Source organism: Aphelocoma coerulescens, chromosome 5 (assembly GCF_041296385.1).
Source record: "Aphelocoma coerulescens isolate FSJ_1873_10779 chromosome 5, UR_Acoe_1.0, whole genome shotgun sequence".
Lineage (NCBI taxonomy): Eukaryota > Metazoa > Chordata > Aves > Passeriformes > Corvidae > Aphelocoma > Aphelocoma coerulescens.
In genome coordinates, this window is record NC_091019.1 from 15,585,543 (window position 1) to 15,610,635 (window position 25,093).

The following is a 25,093-nucleotide window of genomic DNA, read 5'->3' on the forward strand; positions in this document are numbered from 1 at the left end:
TCCCAGATACTTCTTTAGCACATGCTGTTTTTGATAATATAAGCTTATAATTAAAACCCAGTTATATTTACCCAACAAATTTTGTACCTATTCATCCAAACTTCATACATGACATTTTCACAAAGACACACTTGCACAGAACTCTATGATGGTACATTGCATAGAGTGTTTTAATTTTCCAGTTGTTTGCTTGTTCTTTTGTCTATAGCTTTGTTGTTGTCCTACATGACCCATTCAGGTGATTTATTCCCATCACAAAGAGAAATGTAGCTCCTATGAGCAACTCTTCAGCATTCCGTAGGAGGACACTACCTACCACCTTTATCCAGCTCCATCCTTGGCTGCCCAGCCTCTCTTGCAGAGAGCTCTAAGCTTGTTAAAACCTTGTGATTACTAATGGATGTGTAAGCTGGTGTTATACTCAGCTTTCTTGTGGAAATCTAAGCCCATTTCCTCTTTAGTTTTGCATGGTATGCTGAAGGAAAAGGTATCCTCAAGTTCTTTTTGTCTTCATTGTATCCTTTCAGCTGGCCAGCATTTTATTCTGCCGATGCTCAAGCTATCATTTGTTGTATGCAGATGCATCAGTATCTTGTTTCAGGTAGATCTAGACCAAATAAATTGAACTTAATTAGCATTAGAACTTCTAATTCATGAGACTACATCAGACAACTTAAATCTGTTGCTATTCAGGAAAGCAGAGATGATTCACCAAATGATAAAAGGAAGCATGTGCTCCTATAACAGGACATTCTTTCCTGAACTGGGCCTGATAAATTATCTTTTCACATGTTGTTTGTACCCATGTGTCAAACCTGAATTTTGTACACAGTGTAACATCATTTTCAGGACAAGATCGCTTTTTAGTCTCTTTTTTAATTCTGTGTCTGAAAAATGGCTTTATTAACCTTTAGTTACTAAGGAATAATAACTCTGTGGTCAGTTGCTCTTCTGCAAAGGTGTGACAACTTCTGAAGAAATGCAATGTGCTACACAGAACAATAGAAGACTGGTTTTAACTATCCATCTAATAGTTTTTGGACACCTGTATTTAAACCACTGTTTATGCTGTGCTCCTCATAAGGAAGTTCAGACATGACATGTGATATTAAAAAATTTTGGGCACCTTTTTCAAACTTTACATCTGCACAGAATGACCCCCATCCAGAGAGTTTCTTTATCCCAAGCCCCAATCAGTGCAGTGAAATCTGGGCATCACAGCCATTAACATATGTAGAATGTGACCATACAGCAAGAGGGTCAAATATAAAATAGTCACAAGGTGCTGCGGAAGAATATTCCCTTACCTAATGTCTGGGGCATTCCCTTTACTGGAAAACTAAAATGGCAGAGAAATTCAATGGCAATATAGTCAAAGTAATGCTCACTGGAAAATGGGAGCCCTGACAACATCTACACAGCAAACTGCCTTAGATTAAGCAAGGGCAAATGAGTTTTTACTACTCAGAAGAAATATTGTGGAGTCGCAGTGATTAGCTCTCTAAAAATAGCTACTTATTGCTCAGCAGCAGCTGGGAAAGCAAGGAGAATTTTCCGAATTATTAAGCAAAGAGAGAAAACAGAAGAGAAAATATTTATTCCGCCGCATAAATTAGTGGCATGGCCGTGTTTCAGGGGCGCTCCGTAGTTTTCCTCACCCATCTCAAAGGGGTGCGAGCAGGCACCGGCGTGCGGCCCTGCATCCTGCTGCTCCCTTGTTCCAGACACGCCCGTATGGACACATTATTGGCAAAAGGCTGCCCAGTAGGGCCTAAAAGTTGTGGTGATCTCCACTGCTTGGAAGGCATGTGAGATGCCTCCTGGAAGCAGCTCGACAGCAGCCTACGCCACTGTGGGGATGTCTTTGGGCTTTTTGTGCAGGAATAACCTCCCAGACTCCACAGGCTTCCTCAGAGTGTCCCATGGGCTGGAATTCTGCCCCTGGGGATGACAGCAGCTCCGTTGCCTGCAAGAATTCAGGGGGAAATGGAGGGGCACAGCCTTGCACAGGAGCGCTGTACCTTCCACCAGTTGCTCCCAGAGACACACTGACTGTCCCCATGGATGCTCCGGAGTCAGGAGATGAACCTCCAGTCAGTACTTCCTTCCGTGTAGGGCCAAGGCTCCATCTCGCTCAGGGACCCATTCCCTCATTTCATATCCTATCCCCCATTTTGAGCAGGAATGGAGATAGACCTGAATATGCTGCAGGTTTGTTTAAAAGTACTTGACCTGGATTCAAGGTCTGGCTCAGAAAGGTGTTTAAACTTTTGGATTTAAGAAACTGAGATGGCATAACATAATTCTGGTATCATTTCCTAAGAGCTGGCCACCGCGAGAGAGAGGAAACTGTGTTAATTGGATTTACTGTTTGATCTAACATGGCAGTTCTTCTGCCTTTAGCAACAAAGGAGGAATCAGCTTCTTAGATTTCCACTGCATGTTTATACAGCCTGTTGACATTTTCTTCATCATCTGCTGTCCCATGATTTTGTTTCAAAAGAAGGGTAGGGCTGTGGTTACAGATACACAGGAATCTGTACATCTGTGATCTCTCAGAAGGTTTATGATGTCATGTGGCAGTGTGTGGCTTCGGTTCAGTCATCTGTGTCTCGACCCTGTCCCTGGAAAATTGATGGGAGTCTTCTCTGTGATATTAAAAAGCCCAGCTTTTTGGCCTGCTTCAAAGTAGTAGGAGTTATTCCATCCATCTCAAATGGATATGGCCTGCAACTTCAAACTGGGCAATGGTAGCTCTTAAACACTTTGCAATGATCTTGTGAGGCTTAATTAATTGAAAGGAATTAATGGAAAGGAATTTAAATGGAAGGGGAGATGTAAGTGAATAATTTGATTGTGTGGAAGAATCTTCTAGTGCAATGTTGAACTAAAAGGGTCCGAAATGCATTCATGCTCCTGAAAAATGCTGAAGGGTTAAAATGACCTCATTCAACATCAACTAATACACTCCAATATACATTAAAGCAGGTAGATTATTTTTTAAACAGTGCTATCCTGCTAAGTGATGCACTGTGCTCAATGATAGACTGGTTAAAGCTGTAAATGTCATTGTTAAAATGAGTATCTTTAACAGCTAATATCTATTAAAATGAAGCACTTAGGCACCAGAAAAGACAGTTTTAAACTGTTAGGTTCCCTAAATTATTTTTGTACAATCAAAATGAGACTCTTAGGGATTAGGTGGTAGAGTGGGCTAACATATTACTTTACTGGATGGAAGATGTACCATCAAATCTTGCTTAAAAATACAAATGAGCTGGGACTGCTGTTCTTCAGGTGATCCAGCATGTGTGTTTCTAAAATGTATTTTAATACAATTGATTGTGATTTGCAGTAGGAGTAGATAAGGACTTTGCCTGCTGTTACCAGGATTTGAGTAAAGGTAGATTAGGACTTGGGTTAACAATTTGGATTGTTCCTTTGACAAGCTGACGAAGGGATTTTATAATTTTTTAGCTCCATTTTTTTCCAACAACATCTTGGGACGCAGCTACAGCAGGTGTTGTAAAGGGTTAAACTCAGCAAGTGAGAGACAGGCTTTTCAAAATAAGCATGTTCATGTAGTAAAACTGAGGAATAAGTAGGTGCCTACCAGTATGGGTAAGTGCAGAGGGAAAGTGAGCTGTAAAGAGGCAGGCAGGTTCCAGTATATTTGAATTGAAGCTCTCCAACTGGCTTGTCAGCATGTGTTTGCTGTAACTCATCTGAAACTGCAGATCGGACCACAGGGCTACGTGTAACCTTGCACTTGAAAAATTGTGCATTTATCTTAAAAAGCAGAGATGTTGCTACTTCTTTTTCCTTTCTTCTATGTTGTTAAACACCCATAGGTGAGGTACACAGTCGCCAGCATTTGCTCTCCCTCATGAAGATAGGGGACTACTTCATTTATACTTCCTCCTTGAGTAATTTCTTAGTTCACAAGGCCCCAAAAAGCTTACCTTGAGACACAACAACTATTAAGAACTTTATGGAAAGTTTTTCTGCACGGGTTGATCATAAATCCTTAAACCACATCATTCCATGGATGTGATGCCATACGTTGCAGGACCAATCCTTCAGTGCACCCATGTTTTGTATCGTGACCTTCCTCTTTTGGGTCATGTATCAGGCTACTGCTATTTTGTCTTTTGGTATAGATGGAGGGCATCTCAAGAAAAAAAAAAAGTGTTCTGCTTCATTGCCATAAAGAATTCTTTGTTTTCATGAATTCTTTGTTTTTGTGAGGTTTTTTGTTTTCAAAGACAAGCTAAAGACAACTTATTTTGTTTAGTAGAACTGTAGCAAAGGGTGAGTGCCAGAACACAATTGGTGTCCTGCTTTTTTCAACAGCAGCTCTTTGTCCTCCAATGTTGTACACACATTCTAAGAGAGGTTTTTCTTGTTTTGGAATGAAGTGATCCAGAATTTTCTTTTGTGTATCTTTCTCCCTACGATTGTGTTAAGTAGGTGCCAGCAATGTGGTGTCAGTAACATCTTGACATGCAGAACTAGGTTTTAGAGAGTAGCAGCAACTAACAGCAAGGTTAGCTTAACCAAAATTTGTTCTAACTCTTGTTTTCCATAAAAATCTCATTTATAACCTTTGTAAACAGTTGCATGTCAGATGATGGGTAACTGCTTTGTTGCATTCTGCCAAAGACCAGTGCAAATGGCCTCTTCTGTTCTTTGGATGGAGCTCTGTGGAGAGAAGGAATCCAACCTTCCGCAGTGACCCTTCATAGGGAAAAGCTAAACAACAATATATAAACCAAGAAATTTCTGCCAAAGAGCTGTTAAATATAGTTAAGTCCTTACAGTTTCATAGTAAAAAGGAATTATTTCAGGAAAATGTGACAAAGCATGGGGGCAACTCACAGTGTTGTTGCCCTTTTTTTCTGGGAAAGCTGGAGAATAGAAAATGTCGGGTTGCGTCTTTCCACGCATAGAAAGACAAGGTTTTTTGCAGAATTAAAAATAACTGCCAGCATAGCAGTGGCACTTCTGAGTATCTCCATACAAATGAACATAGTGACAGTGTATTACGCTAATTTAAATTGTAAGAATAAATTATTTTCCTATAAATACTGCATCAAATGATACATTTAGACACAACTTGGCAGTATCTTAGAGCTCTGAATAAGTGGCAGCCCACATTGCAGTTTCTTTTAAGCACCCATTTTAGTATGTCAGAATAAGTTTTCTGGCTAATATAAAGTTATTTGTATTTCACATCCTTAATTGATGCTTTTAATTACTCTTCATATAGTTTAATAGTTTTCATATAGAAAACTGCTTTCTGTGCAGTAAGCCGAATCTCCAATCTGCAGCAAAACTTGCTTGAGTCAGGTTTTTGCCAGGCTCTGTGTACCAGCCCCAAATACTAAATTATGTTGGCATTCTTACAGTAATCAAGGGAATAATTGTGAAGGTGAAGTTTGTTGTAAGAAAACCAAATTAGAAGGGGAAAACAGCACCACTTAAGAGAAATATTTAGCATGAACTAATCTTTTTGGTCTTTGTCCTCCCACAGTAAGGACTGTTTAACCATGAAGTATAATTACTTAAAACATACTGTAGTTTATCCTGTGTAGATTAGTCTTCTTCTTTATTAGACTGCTAAAAGGCCAGTCCTCAAAGAATAAGCAAATTAAAGCCCTGTCTTGCTGTTTACAGTGCTGGGTCAGATCACTGATATCTACCAGCTTTAATGTGAAGCAGCCATGAGTCCCATTTAGTTAATCCAAGAGTTAATGTCTATTTAAATCTACAAGAATCTTTTCAGTGCCTCTTGTAGTCACTCATCAGGCTGTTGCAGGTATCTCTCCTGTGCCAGCTCCCTTTTCTCACCAAAAAATCCCCACTGGACTTCATCAGGAAAAGGACTGCTCCTGCTGAACCATCACAGCACTGGCTGGGTGTCTTGTCATATTTTCTGAGATTGCACTTCCAGTGCGAGTTCCAGTTTCTTTAGGCCTTCTGCACAGTGATGAGGCCAAAATTACTCTCCTGAAGCAGTAAAATAGAGGGCTGATAGCATTTGAGTGCTGCGGAGGGGCTTGACAGGCTGGGGCTCACAGGTATTTGTATGAGTGGCTTTGTTTCTGCTTTCTTCACAAAGGTTCCCCACATCTCATTTTCACTGGCATGTTATAGGTCTTTCTTCCCTTCCCCTTCTGTTACCTCTCTGCTCCATTGATGCCTGGAAGTGGCTACCTGAAAACAGAGGCTAGACAAGAGTAAGAGAATAAAAGTAGGTATGTATTTGAAGGGCCTTCAAAGGTACACCCTGGGAGTGTAAACCAATGAGGGGCTCCACCCAAGATGGACCCTGGGTCAGGGGTTCTTCACACTTTTATAAGTTTGGTCCATTTGCATATCGGGGTTAATTCTCCAATTATAGCTTCAGTTCATGATGTAATTACCCCAAGTTTGCTCCTCCTCTTCAAAGGCTTTTAGTTTACACATTTTGGGGCCTGGGACAATCAAGGTGTCCTTGAAGAGCAAACCTAGAGAGGTTTGTTATGTCTAACCAGCATGAGAGAACAGCAGCTAACAGGCCAGAGGAAACTTCAGAGTTACACACTGGGCAGTACAGGATTTGAAAAATACAAAAGTTAAAACCTAAGGCATCACCATGACAGATTCAAATCACCTATGGGTGAAAAGGGAGAAAAATGTTTTTAAAGTGAGTTCTTCCGCCAGAGCTAGGATTATCCTTAGGTCCTGCTGGTATCAGAGTGTAAAATTCCCCTTGCTAAGATGTGTGAGGCCGTTCAGGCAGTCTCATATGGCTGTTCTGCCAACCATTGGAGTCAATCCGAGCTGGGAGGTGTCCATACACTTTGCAGTGGTCAGCCTTTTGTGATTTTTATCCCAGGGCCTTAATGGACTTTGGAGGAGAGATCCAGGTCTCGGAAACAAGAGATTTCATGAAAGCTTTTGCTTGAAAGTGTGAATAAATAAGCCCAAGGAGCTCAGAAGAACTAAAGGGAGAAAGCTGTTGTGTTACTATTATTTCAAAATATAATAATTTTAAAGTCAGTTTCATTAGTTTTTTTGTAGAATCTTGAGTGAACATTTTGGACCATGTGTGGTTGGTGAGACTGTGTTTTGGAAAATCCACCACTATTCAGATGATTGCATGGATTCATTTCAGCTGTTATGTGCAAAAAACCTTCCTGCTCAGGCTTTTTCACAATATGGGTATTACCTCTTAGTCTTGGCCAGGCCAAATATACAATGAAAGTGGCCTTTGTTTCTTTATTGCAATGCTTAAACTTCCTGCCCAATCCAAAGAAGTACAGGAAAATAAACAAACAAAAAAGGGATCAAATTTAAATGCACAGCATGATTGCAGCTTTGGGTCTGCTGTCTCTGCATTGTACTTTTAAATGTAAAAAGCATGATTTCTGCCCAGATGGGGGGGGGTATGGCCAAGAGGGGAACCAAGACAGGGATACTCTACTTTCTATCTCCTGCACAGATTTTATTGCGTGTTTGTTCTTCCGTTGTTGTTTTCTTTAGTCTGAAATAAAGATAAACTAGACAGAAAGCAAAGTGGCCAGGCGCCACTGCACAATTATAATTAATTCACTGTTAATGTTTCAGACATTGTAACAGAGTACATTGGAATTGCTGGGGCGGGGTGAGATTAGTTTGAGCTCTTCGTGTACAAACTACAGGAGAGTCACATTAAATACCCACTCTAATTAATGTTTTCAGAATGAGCACCAAAGGGAATAGTATGGCTTGCCACTGACAGAAAAGTTGGTCTGTGCTTCTTCCCAAGTTCCCACTGTGTTCTCACCTCAAAAGGCGAGGATTTGAGAACATGTTGTGCCATGACCTCAGAGCAGAATGTGCACAGCCCATTCCTAAACATTGCTTCACCAGCCTTGGAGAGGAGGAGGCAACTGAGCTCAGACTCAAATCTGGGTGTCTGCAGACATAGGAACAGACAAGGTCTGATCTGGTCTGCAGAACGTGTGGAAGTCAAAGGCTTCATTTTGCCAAGAGCAAAATGGTTCAAGAACCCAAAAGACCAGGTTCTGCAGTGTTTTAAGCCAAAATATAGAAAGGAAACCTGGTTTCTTCCCAAAGCTTGGAAATATCCAGGATCTCTTAAATTGAAGAGCACTTAATGTAAAGGTCTCAACCATTAGAATATTTTAACAGCTAGAGGAATGAAGTAGCTTTTGTGCCTCCAAAAATACCTCTGTTCACTATTTTTTCTGCTGCCAGTATTCCCTGTGGGAGGGGAAAGCTGTTATAATTGTGATTGGATACTTAATAATATGTGATATTTATTACAAACCTTTTTATTTTAACTAAAATTAGTTAAAATTCTGTGGGTGTTGAGTCAGATTCCTGTGGGTGTTGAGTCAGATTGTTCAGGCCGAGCCTCTAACACCGTGTTTCTGGGCTGTGTGTCTCTCCAATACTGTGTATCTAAGATCTGTGTCTGAGGTGTAAAAGTACCCTTTGTATGCTGAGTCTGAAGGCAGCTGAAAGTGTGCCTCTGCTGGCTGGGTGTTGCCATTAAATATAGTTTATACTATATCATCCTTTATGCAAGGGGACAAAATCCACATTAAATTTCTAGTGAAACCTGGTCTGCTATAGACCATTATTAGAGCACTTATTAGTACTACATTTTTCATCATGGATGTAGCCTGAATATCCTAATTTATGACCATCTGTTCTGCAGTCAAGAACAGCCCATATGATCAAAATGCAGCTTCCCTAGGTCAGCTAATTCATCCATGCTGTGACTTAAAGAAGGGACACAGTAAGGGACTGTAAAAAGCCATAAACACCTCTAAGGGAACTTTGAGAAGAGGTGGGTGCCCTTCCACAGCCCCTTGTACAACACACCCAGCAGGGCCAGTCATTGTATCTGTTTATTCATTGGTGCTCAGTAATGGTAACGTTCATTTCATTTAGGATTTGATTTGTTTACGATCTAATAAATATGATTTATAAAAAGTGCGTGTGGTTCACTAATTACTGCACATATGGCGTTTTCATTTTGTAAAACTGGCATTTGCTTTCTATTATGATTATGTCTCTGTTCACCAGTGCTAATTAGTTTGATTAGACAGATAACTTTAACCATTATTAGGACTAGATATGGGGAACTTTGCGTGCAGGGGAATGCAGGGAGGAAGGGTTCATCACCACTGAAGATAGGTCAGCAACACAGAGATTGTTCCTCATTAAATATTTTAAAATTAGTTTTTGTTTTGTTTTCCACATAGAAGAACTGAGAAGCATTCACATTTAGCTACTTACAAAAATCCAATTAAACACAGTTGTTTAGCATGAATTGTTAATCAGAGTTAATCTTTCCAATGAATGCATAATTTGGAATCTGTGTCTAAAATGTTCACTTAAGGATAAGCATATTACAGACAAATAAAATATAAAATGAGATTCTCTTCCTTGGAATTGACTCTCAATATGGGGCAATATTGACTGTTTTGCGTTGATTGTCCTGCATGCTGAGGGACAGAAGTGAAATTGGATAAAGTCTGAGAAATGCCACAAGAAAACCAATGCCACCTGTGGTGGGCCATATTTTTCCCAAGAGCCTCTGAAAATTGTTGAATAGTGTCATCTGAGCTCTTCAGAATGGAAATAAAAATAAAGAAAAGGAAACTCCTATTTATTATCCACTTTAGGATAAAAATAGTTATTCAGGGCTGCAGAAGTTCAATATTATTTTATTTCTTCAAATGCATCCTCTATCCTAAAAAAGAGAGGCACATTTTTTTTTTTACCAATATATTAGAAATTCTCTTAGTGCACTAAGAGAGTAGAATGTGAAAAACCTCCTTTAGAAAGGAGACTGGTACTCAAAGCAGGTAATTGTGGATGCTTGTTTCTTTAAGATGGCCGCTCATTGGACTTTGGATGATCCTCCTGCATTCATCCAATTTCTGGATAATTAATTGGCTTGGTAGGAGAATGGGGATGGCACCCTGCTAAGGATGCACAGTCCTGCTGTATCTACTGGGTCTCTCCTCACTGGTCTCATGTGCCAGTGCTATTCATGAGTGGCCCTTTTGCTTTTTTTGTCTTCAAAGCAATTTATAAGGGAACAGAAAAGTTTTTTCCCATCTGAGGAGAATTGTGGGAATATTGAAAAAGACATAAAGGTACTATTGAAGGGTGAACACATAGAGAAGCAGTAAAGTAGATTGTTGCAATATTTACTCTCCTTGGCTCTTCTGGAGGATGCCTCCTGCCATGCCTCTCAAAGAAAACCCCAGACAATTTAAATGTCAAAGTCTCAAATTTCAACATGCATCATTATTGTTGGAAGCATTTGCTCCAGGAAAAGTTTCAAAATTGCCATTTCTGTATCTTAAAAGAATGTGAACAGGATGGCCAGATTCTGAGATGGTATAAATTGGCAGAGGTTCGTTATTTCAATGTGGTTATCCTGTTTTACACCAACTGAAAATCTGGCCCTGGAGAATGAATATTTATGCCATGCCAGAGAGGTTTGAAAAGCCTTTTTTTAAAATGAGAATGAATAAAGAAAGGGCTGGGATATGTTCTGTGCTGATGAACTGAAAACCAAATATGACCTCCCCTTGACCTTTTATGCATTTAAGTTGAAAAAGGCCATTTTGATACATTCCACTGGAGCTTAAAATGCCTATATTTCAGTTCCAAAGGTCAAGCTCTCTTCTTAGTATACAGTATGACCCAGCCTTGGCTGCTCTCATTGATGTTGCCTGACTGTACTTCTCATTTGCCATTGACTGTTTACTGTTTTTCTAGCTAATGTAAGTGAAAGAGAGAATTCAAATGATTTTGAGCTATGTGCCAGTCCTGATTCTGATTAGGTCCCCTGTGCTTGGTGCAGAGTTAGTGGCTCCAAACTCATTAAGTCTCCAGGAAATTTTAGATTACTGTGTTAACTATACCTTAATCAATGTATTTATATTTTATTTATCTATTTATAGATTCCACTGAAGGCTTTTTGAAGTTTTCTTTTATCACTATGCCTAATATCACTGAATTAAGTAATTTTTCTTCACCCCTTCTGTTTTCTTTTCCCTTTTGTGGGTTCTGGATACTTTTTTTTTTTTTTTCAAATTCCCAAAGTGAAAGGGAACTATTTCCAGGAAATGATGTTTCATGCATGTTTTAAAGCAAATCTCCACATCTTCAGTGGATGTGAGCACAGCCCCACTGGGATTGATGCCATGAAGATTTTTTGCCTTTTCTTTTATACCCCTGTTATACCTTTTTACAACTTCTGTATTCCTAATGCTTTTTGCCTACATTCTTGGACTTATTTGTTCAGCTAGGAGACTAAACACTTTAGAAGCTTCATAGCTAGAGATCAGTGTGCCCCAAGGTCCTCTCCAGAACACATTCCGTAAACCAAGATAGAACCATCCAGGGGAAGGTTCCTTGGGGAGGGGGGCTCACTTGAGCCTCTCATTGGGGAATCTTTGATAGATCTGCTAATTAGTAAAACCTATAATGTTATACCCGATCTTTGGGGAGATAGACTCGGCAGGGTGCATCTCGATGCATATGACCAGGACGTGTGCACCTAAGGATCCTTAAAATAAATACCAAGGTAAAATCCCTTTTCCCCTTCTAACCGTGTGTGACTCTTGATTTTAAGACCAGGAAAAGGCTTCAGGATGAAGGGACAGGAACTCGCACTGTTTTAAATCTTCCTGAAATTTTGCATCACTGAAGCTATGTAAATTTAGATCATCGATGGTCTGGTCCAAATTAAAAAGGTAGTCAGGCTTTTGTGGCTAACAAGGCAACTTTCCTCTGGACTTGAAACAGACACTATACTGGGTGGTTCCCAAAAAATGCAGTCCCATCAAGCAGGCTGACAGGCCTTGATAATAATTTCTCTAGATAGAGTCGCAAAGTAATCATCGTCTCTAATAACCTCTCCAATTACTTTATGGAATAATAGTTTATTATAAAATCTGTTTTAGCAGACTGTCTATTATTACCCTGTCCCCTTGAAAATGAAGTCAAACACATAAGAACTGTAGAACATTTTTGCAAAGCTAAGGGATTGCTCTCTCCTAATAACATAACCGGTCACGAGGATCTTTTAACAGGTATGTTGTAATTCCTGTCAATTAACACAGCTTAGTGAATCATTGGTGATGAACAGTTTGCTAAGGGCCCTGGCACCCTGCTCCTGTTGAGATGTGCCTTACTGCACAGTCCTCAACAAACCAGGACCAGATGTTCCTGTCCCACCCCTTGGCCATGTCTAGGTTTCCCTCCAGTGATCAAATGAGAGCGAATCCAGTCCAACTGGAAAGATAAGGCGCAGACTCCTTCCAGCGTGAGGAGAATTGATAAGGAGCAGATCGATACATAATCCCCTTCAGTGGGCAGCAAGGCCCACCGTCTTAACAGTGGGACATCCCCTCCTTTTCTCCTTCCACTAAATTGCAAAATTTCTGTAGTGGAAAGAGTGCAACACTGCAATTAGGCAGGAGAAATCAAACAGAAATAAAATTTGAGGGCAGAAGTGTATATATGTATTGAACAAAGGCCAAGCAGTGTATTTTCCTTTAATTTCATCCTTGGAAGGGGCACCTGGGTTTGGTGACAATTTCTTCACAGTGGTACACATCCAGGACACCAATTTCAGCCTGAATTGGTAATATTTGGCAAAATTTAAAGCAACTGGAATTGCTGGGAAATGTCAGGCAGCATTAAGAGCTGGCAATGCTACCAGCTGCAATTATAATGAAAACCTAATAGGCTCTTGACCATGGAAAACCACTTGGACAAGCACTTGTACACACAGCTCATGTAAATAGGTGGAATTCTGTAAAGCCCAGTATAGTGGCAATTACACACATTGTCAGAGCATTCGGGCCTATGTCTTTAGTAGTATTTTCTGGTCCAGCTATTTGTTCAGCTATGAGATAAAAACTGAGTCACCTTACATTTGTACCTGCCAAGTAGAACTGAAAGGACTATTTGTAATCACAATTCATTCCTGGAACTTGGAGAGTAAACATCACTGAACAAATTGTATATCTGGCTCTCGATGTTTCCATCCATGTCTCTGCTTTCTCTGGAAGGATTCACCTGTGGGTTTCTCACTCTGTGCCCAGCTTCTGGAACTTCAGAAGTCTCTGGTGGCAGCAAGCAGCCTGAATTGCCTTTCTGAGAATTTTCCATCTATTTTATTTGAGGTATTTCCCAGAGTCCCTCTCCCAGACCTTGGACTCTCTTATTAGGACGGTGACTCCACCTGCTTCAGGTTTCCTGAAAGGGATAGAAGAAAATATAAGTGCTAATTATCTCTTTTCTTTGTAGGATGAGATGAATTTTGTTTGATATTGTGGTAGAAACATCAGCATAAGCACCACTGAAAGCTTGGTGGGAAACAGCTTAACTCTGTTTTTTTACCATTGTTGCTCCCAGTGCAGATACTTGGTACAGAAATCAGGTTTAGAAATATAAAAGTTTATTTCCCACAACTGTCCCCAAACTAATTCATTTTGAAAGGAAGAGGTTTGATGATTGAGTGGCTTGCATGAGTCAGGGAAGGAAGGATAAGTAATTCTTGTCCCTTGGATTAAGCAAGCTGCTTTTCTGAACTTTGCCTTGGGCTTGGATGAAGGAAGCTGCTATGGGTTTTAGTCATTGTTTAATTGAGAAGAGTTGTTTAACTTTTGTTATATTTTTCCCTTAAAAAGGCAAAAGACTCCTTGGATTTATTTGTTATTACTTTATAGCAGCAGCCATATTGTGTGACATGTTTCCCAATCAGAAAGTACATTTATGAAAGGAATTATGTGATGTTAACCCTGCAATACTCAGAGATCCAGGGCTGGTCCTGAAAGCCAAGGTCCAGCCCTCACTCCTACACTTTTGAGAAAGAGGAGCTCATAGGGCCATGACAGACATTTAATTCTGATAATGCAAAAGGAGAAAAGACACTTTATGAATACAAGTAATTTCTCTGTAGGCAGCACAGCAAATGTGAGACAAACAAATTTGCATTAAAAGTAAAAATGCATAGGAATTCAGTTAAATCTGAATGGGAGGATGTAGCATCCTTCTTTCCTCTGAACAACCTGTAGTGGGAGAATAGATGATATTTGGGGGTTAAGAGGGTTTTTTTGCCTCTTATACTCTTATCCTGTGTATTATTTTCCCTCTTCTACTTTGACGTTATTTTCCAGGCAGTTTTCATTCTGCCCTTCGCAAATTGTGTTGTGTGCACTGAGTCATGGGCTTGTGTTTTCAGAGAGGTTGTCAGTCACAGCTATTCTCTTGAAGCAATGATATGATTAGCTCTACTTTTTACTGTAAAGTATTAATTTAACCAAAGTTTGAACACAGTGAAAAAAGAACTATCAGTGGGTGAACGTGCCAGCTCAAAAGCAGAGACACTGTGTGGTGTGAGTGGTTGCCTTCCTTTGGGATTGTGAGAAAGGATGGCAAAGAAAAGCAACCCCACCTGTGAGAGATCCTCATGCACTGATGTGCATGGGGATATCTTAATGGTCCTTAGTCTAACTGGTGCCTGGGGAGGTTATGAGCACAGGGCCCTCCTGTTTTCTCAGAAACCTGGTTCTGGCATTCCCAGCCTCACAGCATGCACCTGGATCTCCCCTGCAGGCTCACTACTGTCTGGCTTGGGGGGTCAGTAGGGTGCCTGGTTTGTGGGTGCCTCCAGGGGTTTCTCCCAGCAGCTATCACACGCATACCTGCAGTGGTGAGGCTGCCAAAAAACAGAGAGAAGAGGTGGAACTGCCTGGGTCCCTAAGGGAGCCGTGATTGCCGTATCTTGATGTGTCTCAGTGCTGCCTTTTTCTTCCACTCTCTCCCCTGTACCTGAAATTTGATTGGTAATCGACCAATATGGGCTGAAAAAGTGGTGTCAGCCTGAGCTGTGAATTGACCTGCTTTTGTCAGTTTGTCACAGTTTTATTGCTGTTTTAGCACAATGCGTGCGAGCTAAAGCCCAGCACTTCTGTCACCTGGAGAAAAAGCCTGGCAGGCTGATGTCCTCAGGAACAGTGTCCAAGTGCAGAGGGGCCAGGGGCTCCCTTTCTCTTCACCAGCTAATCCAAACCTCACATTTTCTTTTTAGTCAAAGAGCAACCTAAAGCCAAAACAACCTGCAAGTGCACTGTGTTTAGCCCATCTCCAATACTGCCTGGAATTCACTTGCAGTGGTACTCAATAGCATTGCCTTGACAGTAAGATTAAAAATTGTGTCCTCAACTAAAAGTGACCATATTAGGTTCATCTCTTTGCAAATGTTAAGTTTATTACAGGAGCAACAGACTGGATTCTTTAAATCAAAATATTTCAAATGTAGGAAATGAGTTCTAAGAGAGAATTCCAAGGCCTTTTATGAAAGACTCATCTTAAAAGCTAATTTAGCTTCCTGCACAGCAGCAAATAGATCCAACAGTTCACCCAAAACCTGGCTGAAGGGATATGTGTTTATACCTCTTATTTATACTGAGATTTCAAAATAAGCTTTTTGAACAAGCTGTGATCTTTTATTTGGTTTTCCTAAGCTAAGAGTATTGCAGTGTCCGACTCTGTTTTCTTAATTGATTATAACTTTGCTGTTCTCATATTGCAAAACTTATGATGAGTGAATAATGTGTTGCCCAGTGCGTCTGCAGCTTGGCCCAGAAATTGGCTTCGAGTACCTTTTTCATATCTTTGTTTCTGACACAAATATCTTTTGTTGCTTTGGATAAATGAATCCTTTCCAGCGGCCCAGGGTGCTTGAAAATAGTCATGATCCAGACAGCATTTTCTGAGTGACCCTACAAACAGCAAACATGGGAATGCAGCTCAGCATGCGTAAGCAACCCTGCAATAATAACTTAGTGTGTGCAGTCCAGCAGGTGGGAACAATCCAGAACTAGGCTGATAAAAGAGCTGTTGAAAGTTTTATGGAAGTAACAGATTTGAGTGCTTCAGTTCTCTTAGTTTTACACCTGAAAATTCTTTTTAAAAATTATTATTATAATTATTGTTATTGTTGTTATTGTTGTTATTATTATTATTCTTTTATGGAGCAGTTGCCATTACCTAACTTTGCAGACCTGTGTTATTTTTCATCAACAACATTCAGTCTGTTGCTTAGCTTGTTTTTCTGGAAGCTGTTCCTGTCTCTGCACCTCAGCTGCTAACTCTTACCCATGTCTAAGTCATCTTGCACCTCACTGCTTCTCCAGCTGCTCTGTTCAGATCATGAAATCGGTTTACAAGCAAGAGCCTCAACCCCTGAGTATCCTCAACAAGCCCTCGACGTTATCAGTTTTATTCTTGGAAAGGGATAAAGTAAAGCTCAGAGTGTGTGAGACTCCAAAGATGATGAAAATGTTATTGTTATTTCAAAATGTTATCCCCATATGTTCAGGAAACAGAGCGGCGATCAGGCTGTATAACTGGCTTAGCAAAAATACCTGCTTGAGTAGGTAGAGTGGGGTGGAAAGGGGTGGGGGGGACCAGAACCTTTCTGTTCAAAAAATGATGCGATATGAAGCCGATGGGAGGAGGAGCGAGCCGGAGGGCGATGCCGAGGGCGGGCTGGTCCCCGCGGGGCCGGGGCGGACATCTAGCGGTGGCACGGCTGCTTACAGGGGCTGCGGCACCGCTGGGGATGCAAACTCTTCCCACCCGGCACCGGCCGCATCCTCAGCCTCGGCCGCATCCCGGTTTTACAGCCCGCCCCGCGTCCTGCGCACCCTTCCTTCGGGAAGGAGCGCCGAGGCTCCTCGCAAAAGTGGCAAGGAAATTTCATTTATATTCTCCTAAGCTGGCCCTCAGTTACTCCCCGTCGTTATTTCCTTCGTGTTCACTGCACTGCATGTCCTGTAATGTTTGATTTTTTAAAAACAAATTTAAGCAGAGATTTTAATTGTGCAACAGCTCATTTCCCAAAGGATTTCAGAGGGCTGCTGTCACCAGCGGTGTCACCTTCCTGAGCTGTCCTGCCTTTAACAGCCCTCCCTGAAGGACTTCTCCAGCCTCCTTGAGGAGCCACAGTCTCTTGAGGATGTATGTAAAAACATTGCTGAGAATTAATATAGAATACTTAGTAATATAAAATACTCAGTATGCCCATAAGCCTCAAATTAAGGAATGCACTAATCCAGGCCCAAAAGGAGGCTGAGCAATAATTGCCCGCAGTGTGGCAATTGTGGTTTAGATTGTTCCCTCCTCATATTAAATCTTTAAGATGCGGGGAAAACATTCCACAAATCTTCGATTCCCTGCCATCTACCCCCTCTTGCACCAAATTGAGTATTTAAGGCACCCTTCCTTGTGCTTCTTTTTGTCTGTCTGTCAGCCTTTCTCAAAATAAAAAGCAGGACCTATCCAGTCAGATGCAGTGAAACAAGAAAATGCTCAGATATTTTAATACCCTAGAGCTACCCCTGGGCAGATAAAATGACTCAAAATGAAATTTAAAGCACATCTGATTTACCTGTTGTTTGTGTGACTCAAATACCTATGTTTAATTTTGTCTATGGATTGGAAAAAGTTAATTTCAAGCCTTGTTTCTCTTGCTAGCAGCAACAACCTTTTAAACTGAGTATTACTGGTGAACCATATAGAGCTGGTTAAAAAAAAATGCTTTTCAGTTCCACCATGCAGTTGTTCGGACGACAATTATGGCAGCTGAAGTTTAATCATAGTGTTTGATAGCTCATTTTCTCAATGTCAACACGAGGCACTGTTAAAAAAAATGAATTCTTTCATTTGATAAGCTGGCTCCAGAGCACTGGGCTCATTCAATAGGAAAACTCTTTCACAGGGCTGCAGCATGCATGGTTTTTCTCTTTCCTTTTTTTTTTTCCTTTCCTTTTTTTTTCTCCTTTTTTTTTTTTTTTTTTTTTTTTTGTAAGCCACCCAAGAAGAGATTAATCACAAGGGGGAAACTCAGCTTCACCCTCTAGCTGCAGGTCGCAATTTTTATTTGTATGGAATTGGCTTTTGGAAAGCTGAAGGCTGCCTGAGGGCAGGGACCTGATATAAGAAGAACCTGAGAATGAAGCAGCAGGGATTGATTAGCCTACTTCATATCCCACACTCCATAAGCACACTCCAACCGCAATCTAACACACCGCTGAGCTGAATAGACAAGAGAAATTGGATTCCTTCCTAATATTTAACCTTCAAGTCAGCTCCAACAGTTGTTGATATGTTGTTCTACCAGCAAGTAACAGTCGCTTTTTTATTCCAGCACCCACCCACACACATATATATACAATTTTATAAGTTATATGCTATATATTTACATATTTTCCATTTTCAATCTGTTTCAGAGCATGGTTTACCTAATCCATTTCAGTAAAAGTTTCAGGGAAGAACAAACTGACCAAACAATTATGCATAAACCTGTAGTGATGGAATGGAGGGAAAGAGAAATAAAAAGTAGAAAAAACTCATTGTCTGTTTCATGTCTTTCAAGGTCTTTTTCACACAGTCATTTTTATTTTACCTGTAATTTTCCCAGCTCATTAATTGTGGGAATTGTCAGGATTGTATCTAGTGATATGGATGCTGCTGGCGCCGCCATCCTGGAGGTTTCATTTTAGATTTTTCAGTGTAGATGAGATGTTTTGGGGGAATGTTTGCTCTTGCTGGAGTTTGTGAGCCCTGGGCCGTGCAGTGTGGTACACGAGACTCCCGGTGGGGTTGCCCAGGGCCCTCATTGAGCCTCTTGGAAAAGCTCCCCTTTCCAGCATGAGGGAAAGCTCAGAAGGTGGTGCAGAATGGCCCGGAAATTGTGATCACAGTGGGGTGCTTGTGGGCCTGCATCTCAGAGAAGGGCTCTGGGGGAGGGGTTCTCTTTAGGAAAGGCTGGTTCTGGGGAAAAATCCCTGGTCTGGAAATGTGCCCACCCCACTTTGCCGAGGCCTGACGTGCCAGGCAGCCTCTGGCAAACTCCTGGGATCACTGAAAGAAGGTTTGTGGAGGCTTGATGACCTCCACAGGCTGCCTTCCCTCTGCTAGGGTTGTGCAGCTGCACACATCCCAAGCTCCCCATGGCCTATGTCCGCCTGGCTCGTGGGCTGTGAGCTGCCTTGGCTTCCAAGCCCCTACAAGGGCTGAGCTGTCACCCACACTGCCAGGATCCCCACGAGCTCATGTGTACATCAGGTGTGACACACTCCTCATGGGGTTCTCCAAAGGGGAATTTTCTAAAAATATCTGTCCTAGGGAAAATTCACATTTCTGATTCTTCATTCATGTTTGGAATCAACAGAAAATGAGAAATTGGGATTTTTCTCAAAATGGTCATTTTGATTCTTGTTTAGCTGCACAGCTTTTGTGCTCTCTGAGAAACTGAAGTGCCCTTACAGGGACTCCTGAGGAGGGAAGAAAGGCTGTGGCAGTAATGAGGACTCTTCTGCTGCTTGATTGTCACAGGGTGAGGACATGTAGGTGGGAAACACTGGCTTGGCCATCCTATTTACTACTATGGCCAGAAAGTATACCAAAATCCTCTTTACTCTGTGCAGAAAGCACCAGCGAGCAGTAATTATGAAGCCTTCTCACACTGTGCAACCAGCCTAGATCTTCTAGAATTGGCCACTGTCATTTTGCAGCTCATTGAAAAAGAGGTTGCCTTAATAATAGTCTATTGGGAGAATATGCTGCTGAAACTGCTGCAAGCAAAGTGAAAATTTTCATGTAAACATCTTCAAATATTTTTATGACCCATCAGCTTGAGTTTTATAAGTCAATGTATGACTGAATACACAAAGCTTCTCTCTTTGTTTGCATATCCTGCCTCTACTGAGCTTTAAATGTTCATGCTATGTGGAAAAAATCCAACTCTACATCTGTTTATGGCATATGTAGGCAGCATCATCTCCAAGATTTTTTTTCATGTCTAGTTGGGCTCAGTAGCTTTGTGAAAAAGAACTCTCAAGACCTGAGATAGCTTCTCTGTACCCTGACTGTGATTTCCCTTACAGGCTTGGGATCCTCTGGATTTTGTGCCATTTCATGCTCAAATAGGACAGCAGAAAAAACTATCCCCCCCTAAGAAAGGAGACACACACGACACATTCCACCCCAGTGACGGCCCAGATGACAATTATGCCCATGTCCCCCTGAGCACAGTGATGTGACTTTCCAGCCTGTGGATCTGGAGACTTTAACTCACAGAATAAAGACATGTCCTGGATAAAAGTAATAGAAGCAAAACAATAAGGGTTATTCAGTAGCTTAGGTTGGCATTAATGAGTCTGCTGGTTATGCTCCTGCTTCCTGGGGGATCCTGGATAAATAAGAGAATCATAGAATGGTTTGGGTTGGAAGGGACCTTAAACATCATCTTATTCCAACCCCCTGCCATGGGCAGGGACACCTTTAATTCAACCAGGTTGCTCAGAGTTCCATCCAACCTGGCCTTGAACGCTTCCAGGGATGGGACATCCACAGATTCTATGGGCAACCTGTGCCAGTGCCTCACCACCCTCACAGTAAAGAATTTCTCCCCATTATCTAAATCCCACAAGCCTCTCATAAGACAGCATTTCCTTCTGTGTGATTTCAGCATTTTGTCTACAAAATCTATGGACTTGTCTATCCCAACTGTCTATCCTGGGTCTTATCTCTCTGTGGTTTGAACTGATGCTTTAACACAAAATTTTACCCTATTTTTTTACTGGAACTATTACTCAAGGCCAGGCCTTGATCACCAATTTGATTATTTCTGCTATTGATTAAAAAAGAAAAGGAGTGCAGGAAAGGCAAAATGGGTTTTAAGATATTTTTGTGACACACAGCATTTGACAAGTGACAGAGCACTACAGCCTTCATGATGGAAAATAGAGATTTAGCAGCCTAAAAAAATTGTGGGAACAAGCTGATTTGATCATGATGTTTGTAAAATGATCATTATGTTTAATTTTTGTAAGGCTGAAGTGCTTTCATGGGATATAAAGTGTTTGGTTGAAAGGAAGCCCTGGGACTATATCCTAAGAAGTTTCTTTGATATAGTTAGATATTTTCATTTGTTGGAATTTCTGCTTTGTCTGAAATTTTGACTGTTCTGATGTGGGACTTTCCTGAGGAATTAAAGCTGTGGCCTTTCATCTGCTCCAATGATATGGGTTGTGATTCACAGGGGCACTGATGGCAATAAACAAAGCAATTCCCTTCCCTGTGCACTGGAAGAAGCTTTGCTGTTGCACTGGCTTTTTAAATGCCCTCATTTCATGTGTGTGTGTGTGTACATAGACATTTTATATGTTACTGTGTCTCTGCCTTGATTCTGCACATTCACAACAATCTGCTGCTACTAATAATTCCCTGGGCTGTGTTAGCCATACCTGCCAGGTAATTTGGGATCCTTCCCCTGCGAGCGTGCTTTCCTGATGGCAAGTACCTAAGACTGCAGGTTATAAAAAAAAGCCATTTTTTAAAGCTGAAATATAAATATGTGTTTGTGTGGTGATAGCAGCACATCCAACACCCTGGAAATGGGAGGGAGTGAGAGTGCTCCATGTGGGTAGCAGAAACAGAGTTCCTCCTGAAGTGCTTGGGAGACATTTTAAACGTCTCCCCCTTTTGATATATATTGCTATTAAGGTGCTGGTTGCAAATTTTGTAACTAATAGTCTCACCTGATATTTCTAACAACTTAATGAGTACTGTGACAAATGTAAATAGTGTTTCAGTAACACAAGTTTCCAGTTTGTATTAAAATGGAAGAAGGCCTTTAGTAAGACATAGCTCCTGCTGGGCTGTGTGCTGTAAAACCTCATCTGAGCCTGTGCCTGTACCCAGGAGCTCAGAGCCCAAACAGGTGAGAAGGATTTCTCTCTTCATTTTTATAAATGAGAAACTGAGGCAAACGAGTCATGAAGTGCCGTGTCCAGATTGCATGGAGACGGTGTAATAGAGCCAGAAAATGTATTGTGCTATCTTCCTGTCAAAGAGATGTGTTGCTTTCCTGACCTTACTGTTATGGAAACCTTGCGTGAGGTGAGTAGCCTTTCAAGAGTGGGATGCCAGACTGTATTTCTTTTTCCCAAAATAAATTTGTCCGTGCCACTAGAAGCTCACCAGTAATCAGGATATATTGCTTTCCAAAGAGACAAGATGCTTATCAGGTAGCAGAGCTGCATAGGGTGGCTGGTGCTGGAGTACAAGAGGTGAGGCTCTTGCCCTTGGAAAAGCCCCTTTTTGGTCACTGTGAATCCCCATCAGCCCCCAGCACCAGCCAAAATTCCCCTGCTTGCCATCCCCAGCACTGCTCATGCCTGCTTTAAGCCCTGCTGTCACTGCTAGTAAGCAGTGAGATTGTTGCATGCACAGTATCGCTCTAGTTAAGCACATGTAATGACCTCCCAGAAAAAAAATTATAAAGGGAGACTTAGGTCGAATTTACCACAGGAAGATATAAAAAATAAATGCAAGTAGAGGGGAAATGAGAAATGCATAAGGAAAAAAGTAATAGCAATTAGATGAGGTGGCAAAAATTGTGGGTTTAGCTGAGGGAAGCCTTATCTGAAGCAACATCCAACCGTTGGCCCTAATCTTATCAGCACCCAGACCCTAATGCTGGCACCATCCCGTAGTGTGACTGAACCCTGTTCAACACAGGCTACAGCCTGGCCAGGGCAGCCTTTCTCTGCTGGTAATAAAATGCTCTACAAAGCAATTCAGTAATTCTAAGAAGCTCCATTTATGATTTTTCAAAAATTGCCACTCTCTTCTGCATTTCAAACTAACTTGAGAGGATTTAAGCATAGTGTTGGTAATGCCACTTCTGTGGAAAAGCCATAACCATGAAGGAAAACAGAAACAGGAAATAATGAAGAAAACTCTGTATAAAGCAGGAGAATTCTCCAGGTGCTCTGGTAAGAGCATATTTTATTAGGCATGATTATTTTCTGTGCTGTTTATTCAATCACAGCGTCATCTCCATCCTCCTTTCCCTCAGCTCCTCTGCAGTTGCTCTTGCTTCACATCATGCACAATGGAAATAGATACATATGTATTCACCCTGCCCCAAAAGGAAGTTTTGTGGCACCTGCATCCACTCGCTGTTTGATGTGTTATGCTGATATTTGGATTCAGCGTGTGAGCAATGTACTGCCTCCAGCAAAGGGTGGGTTTGCTCACTCACAGCCTGTCATTCCTGCTGACCCAGCCATGTGCCCTGCTGGCTGCCACCATGGCAAATATGGCCTTTTTGCTGCACACCTTACCAAAGGATAGGACCTGTTCTTTTTTTGTTTCTGTACATCCACGGCTTCATTCTTCCGTTTTGGTTTCCCATCCCTCCGAGGAATCTTTTCTTCAAAGGTTCTGCTTCCTTATGGGACCCTTTGGTCTTCTCCATCTATATCATCATCCACACAGATTTGCACAATGAATTACTCTTCATTTTTTGGTTCCTCTCACTTTTATCCTATTCTTTTAGCACCTACCTGTTCACAGAGGCTTCAGTCTCTCCTTTTCATACAATCCAATCCCACAGATGATGCACAGTACTTGACCTACAACATCTTTATTTAGTTTGAATTCAATAGTTCTTCCCAACGAAAGCAACCTCAAAACATTTGCTGCTTTTTTCACACTGATTTTTATTTTTTGTAAGTTCTCTTGCCAAGACACATCTTTTTGATGGGCTCCATTTCTTTACACTTCTTTCCAGCCAAACTAGCGTAATTTTCCCTTTGAGATGAGCAGTTTCTCTGTGTCCACTCATTCCACCTGACTTCTGGTTGCTGATGAAACCTGAAAGTAAGCTCTGCTGGACAGCAGGACATCTATTTTATCAGACACACAGATTGTGTTCCTTTGCATGTTATACTTAAGAATGTAACCTACTTGAGAGGTCTTTACACCGTGTGCCAAATAATGACTACATTACCCTACAATTACATATCCACACTTTGAAGAAAATGCTGTTTCTGTTGTGACACTGTTTTCATCCAGTCTAATGGGTTTTATTCCCTAGGAAAGTAAAAGATCAGAATGCTTCTATTAACCTTGCTCTCCTAAATGTTTGAGTAGTTAAATTCTAGGTCATTATATTGATTCACAAGGCAACAAGTAAATTCTGTGGTTGGTAAGTATTTGCCAGTTGACTAGGCTTTATCCAATTCCATCTTGCTCCTGCAGCAGCATAATATTTCCATTGCAGTCAGCTTATGGGTGCAAATGATCCCATCTGCATCTTGATTTATTCCTTACTAGTTGGAAATATGCAGTGTCGAGTATTCAGTGAATTTTGCTAGGTTCTAATGAGGATTCACTGTAACAGGATTTTCTCCAGCTTCAGTCTTGTAGAAAAGTTTTTCTGCATATCTGTCTTTTCAAATCAAAAAAGATACAGTGTGCTGCTATGTAGTATATTTTACTTCCAATAAAGTTTTAGGCTATGCTAAAGAAAAAGAGAACTGTGCACTTCAGTCTTACCACTTATACCACTGTGGTATTGACAAGAAGCAGAAAAAGATGGTTGGGAAGATGAGGATTAACTCCTGGGTCTGGCTGGGAAGATGGAAAGAAGGGGTTTTAAGGCCTGTTAACTCTCTTGAAACAGAAGATCAGTAAAAAACAAAGGGTCAATAGCAGAATTTAGGGCTCAAAAAGGCTGCCCTGAGTTGCTCAGTGCACAACAACCCATATATTTAAGGGGTTTGCTAGATTAGTATTACTAGAACATATTGTTCTCCTCCCTAAATCCTCTCTTTTCTGTCTTATATGTGTTGGAGAGGAAGTGAATAGCACCTTTTTTTATGTCACCAAAAGGCTCTGTCTGGATTGATAGGAACCACAGTAGCCTTCGTGGATCAGAGGGACTTTTTTTGTGATGGCAGAGTGTCTGTCCCTGACCACATTATTCACTCATCCAGGCGTTTGTCAGTCCAGGTGTTTCAGAACTGGTCCTGCTGCTTGTTTAAGAGTGAGGTGCCAAAAGGTGCAGTTGTTGTTATGAAAAGATATCCACTTGGTTGCTGAGTTAAAATCAGATTGTCACTGATTTAAAATTCTGATATTGCTGTCCATCACACTAAAACGTGATAATGGTCCCCGTGAAGTTGGTAATCCTTGTGCTTATGCA

At 41.1% G+C, this 25,093-nt stretch overlaps 1 protein-coding gene across 1 annotated transcript in view; it reads left to right on the forward strand.

The window, feature by feature from the left end:
• The first annotated feature begins 16,521 nt into the window (after positions 1 to 16,521).
• Positions 16,522 to 25,093, forward strand: part of LOC138111095 (uncharacterized) — a 29,957-nt gene continuing 21,385 nt past the window's right edge. The window contains exon 1 of the mRNA XM_069016309.1: positions 16,522 to 16,780. Within this exon, the coding sequence (XP_068872410.1) occupies positions 16,522 to 16,780 (259 nt within the window). The remainder of the gene's footprint in view (positions 16,781 to 25,093) is intronic.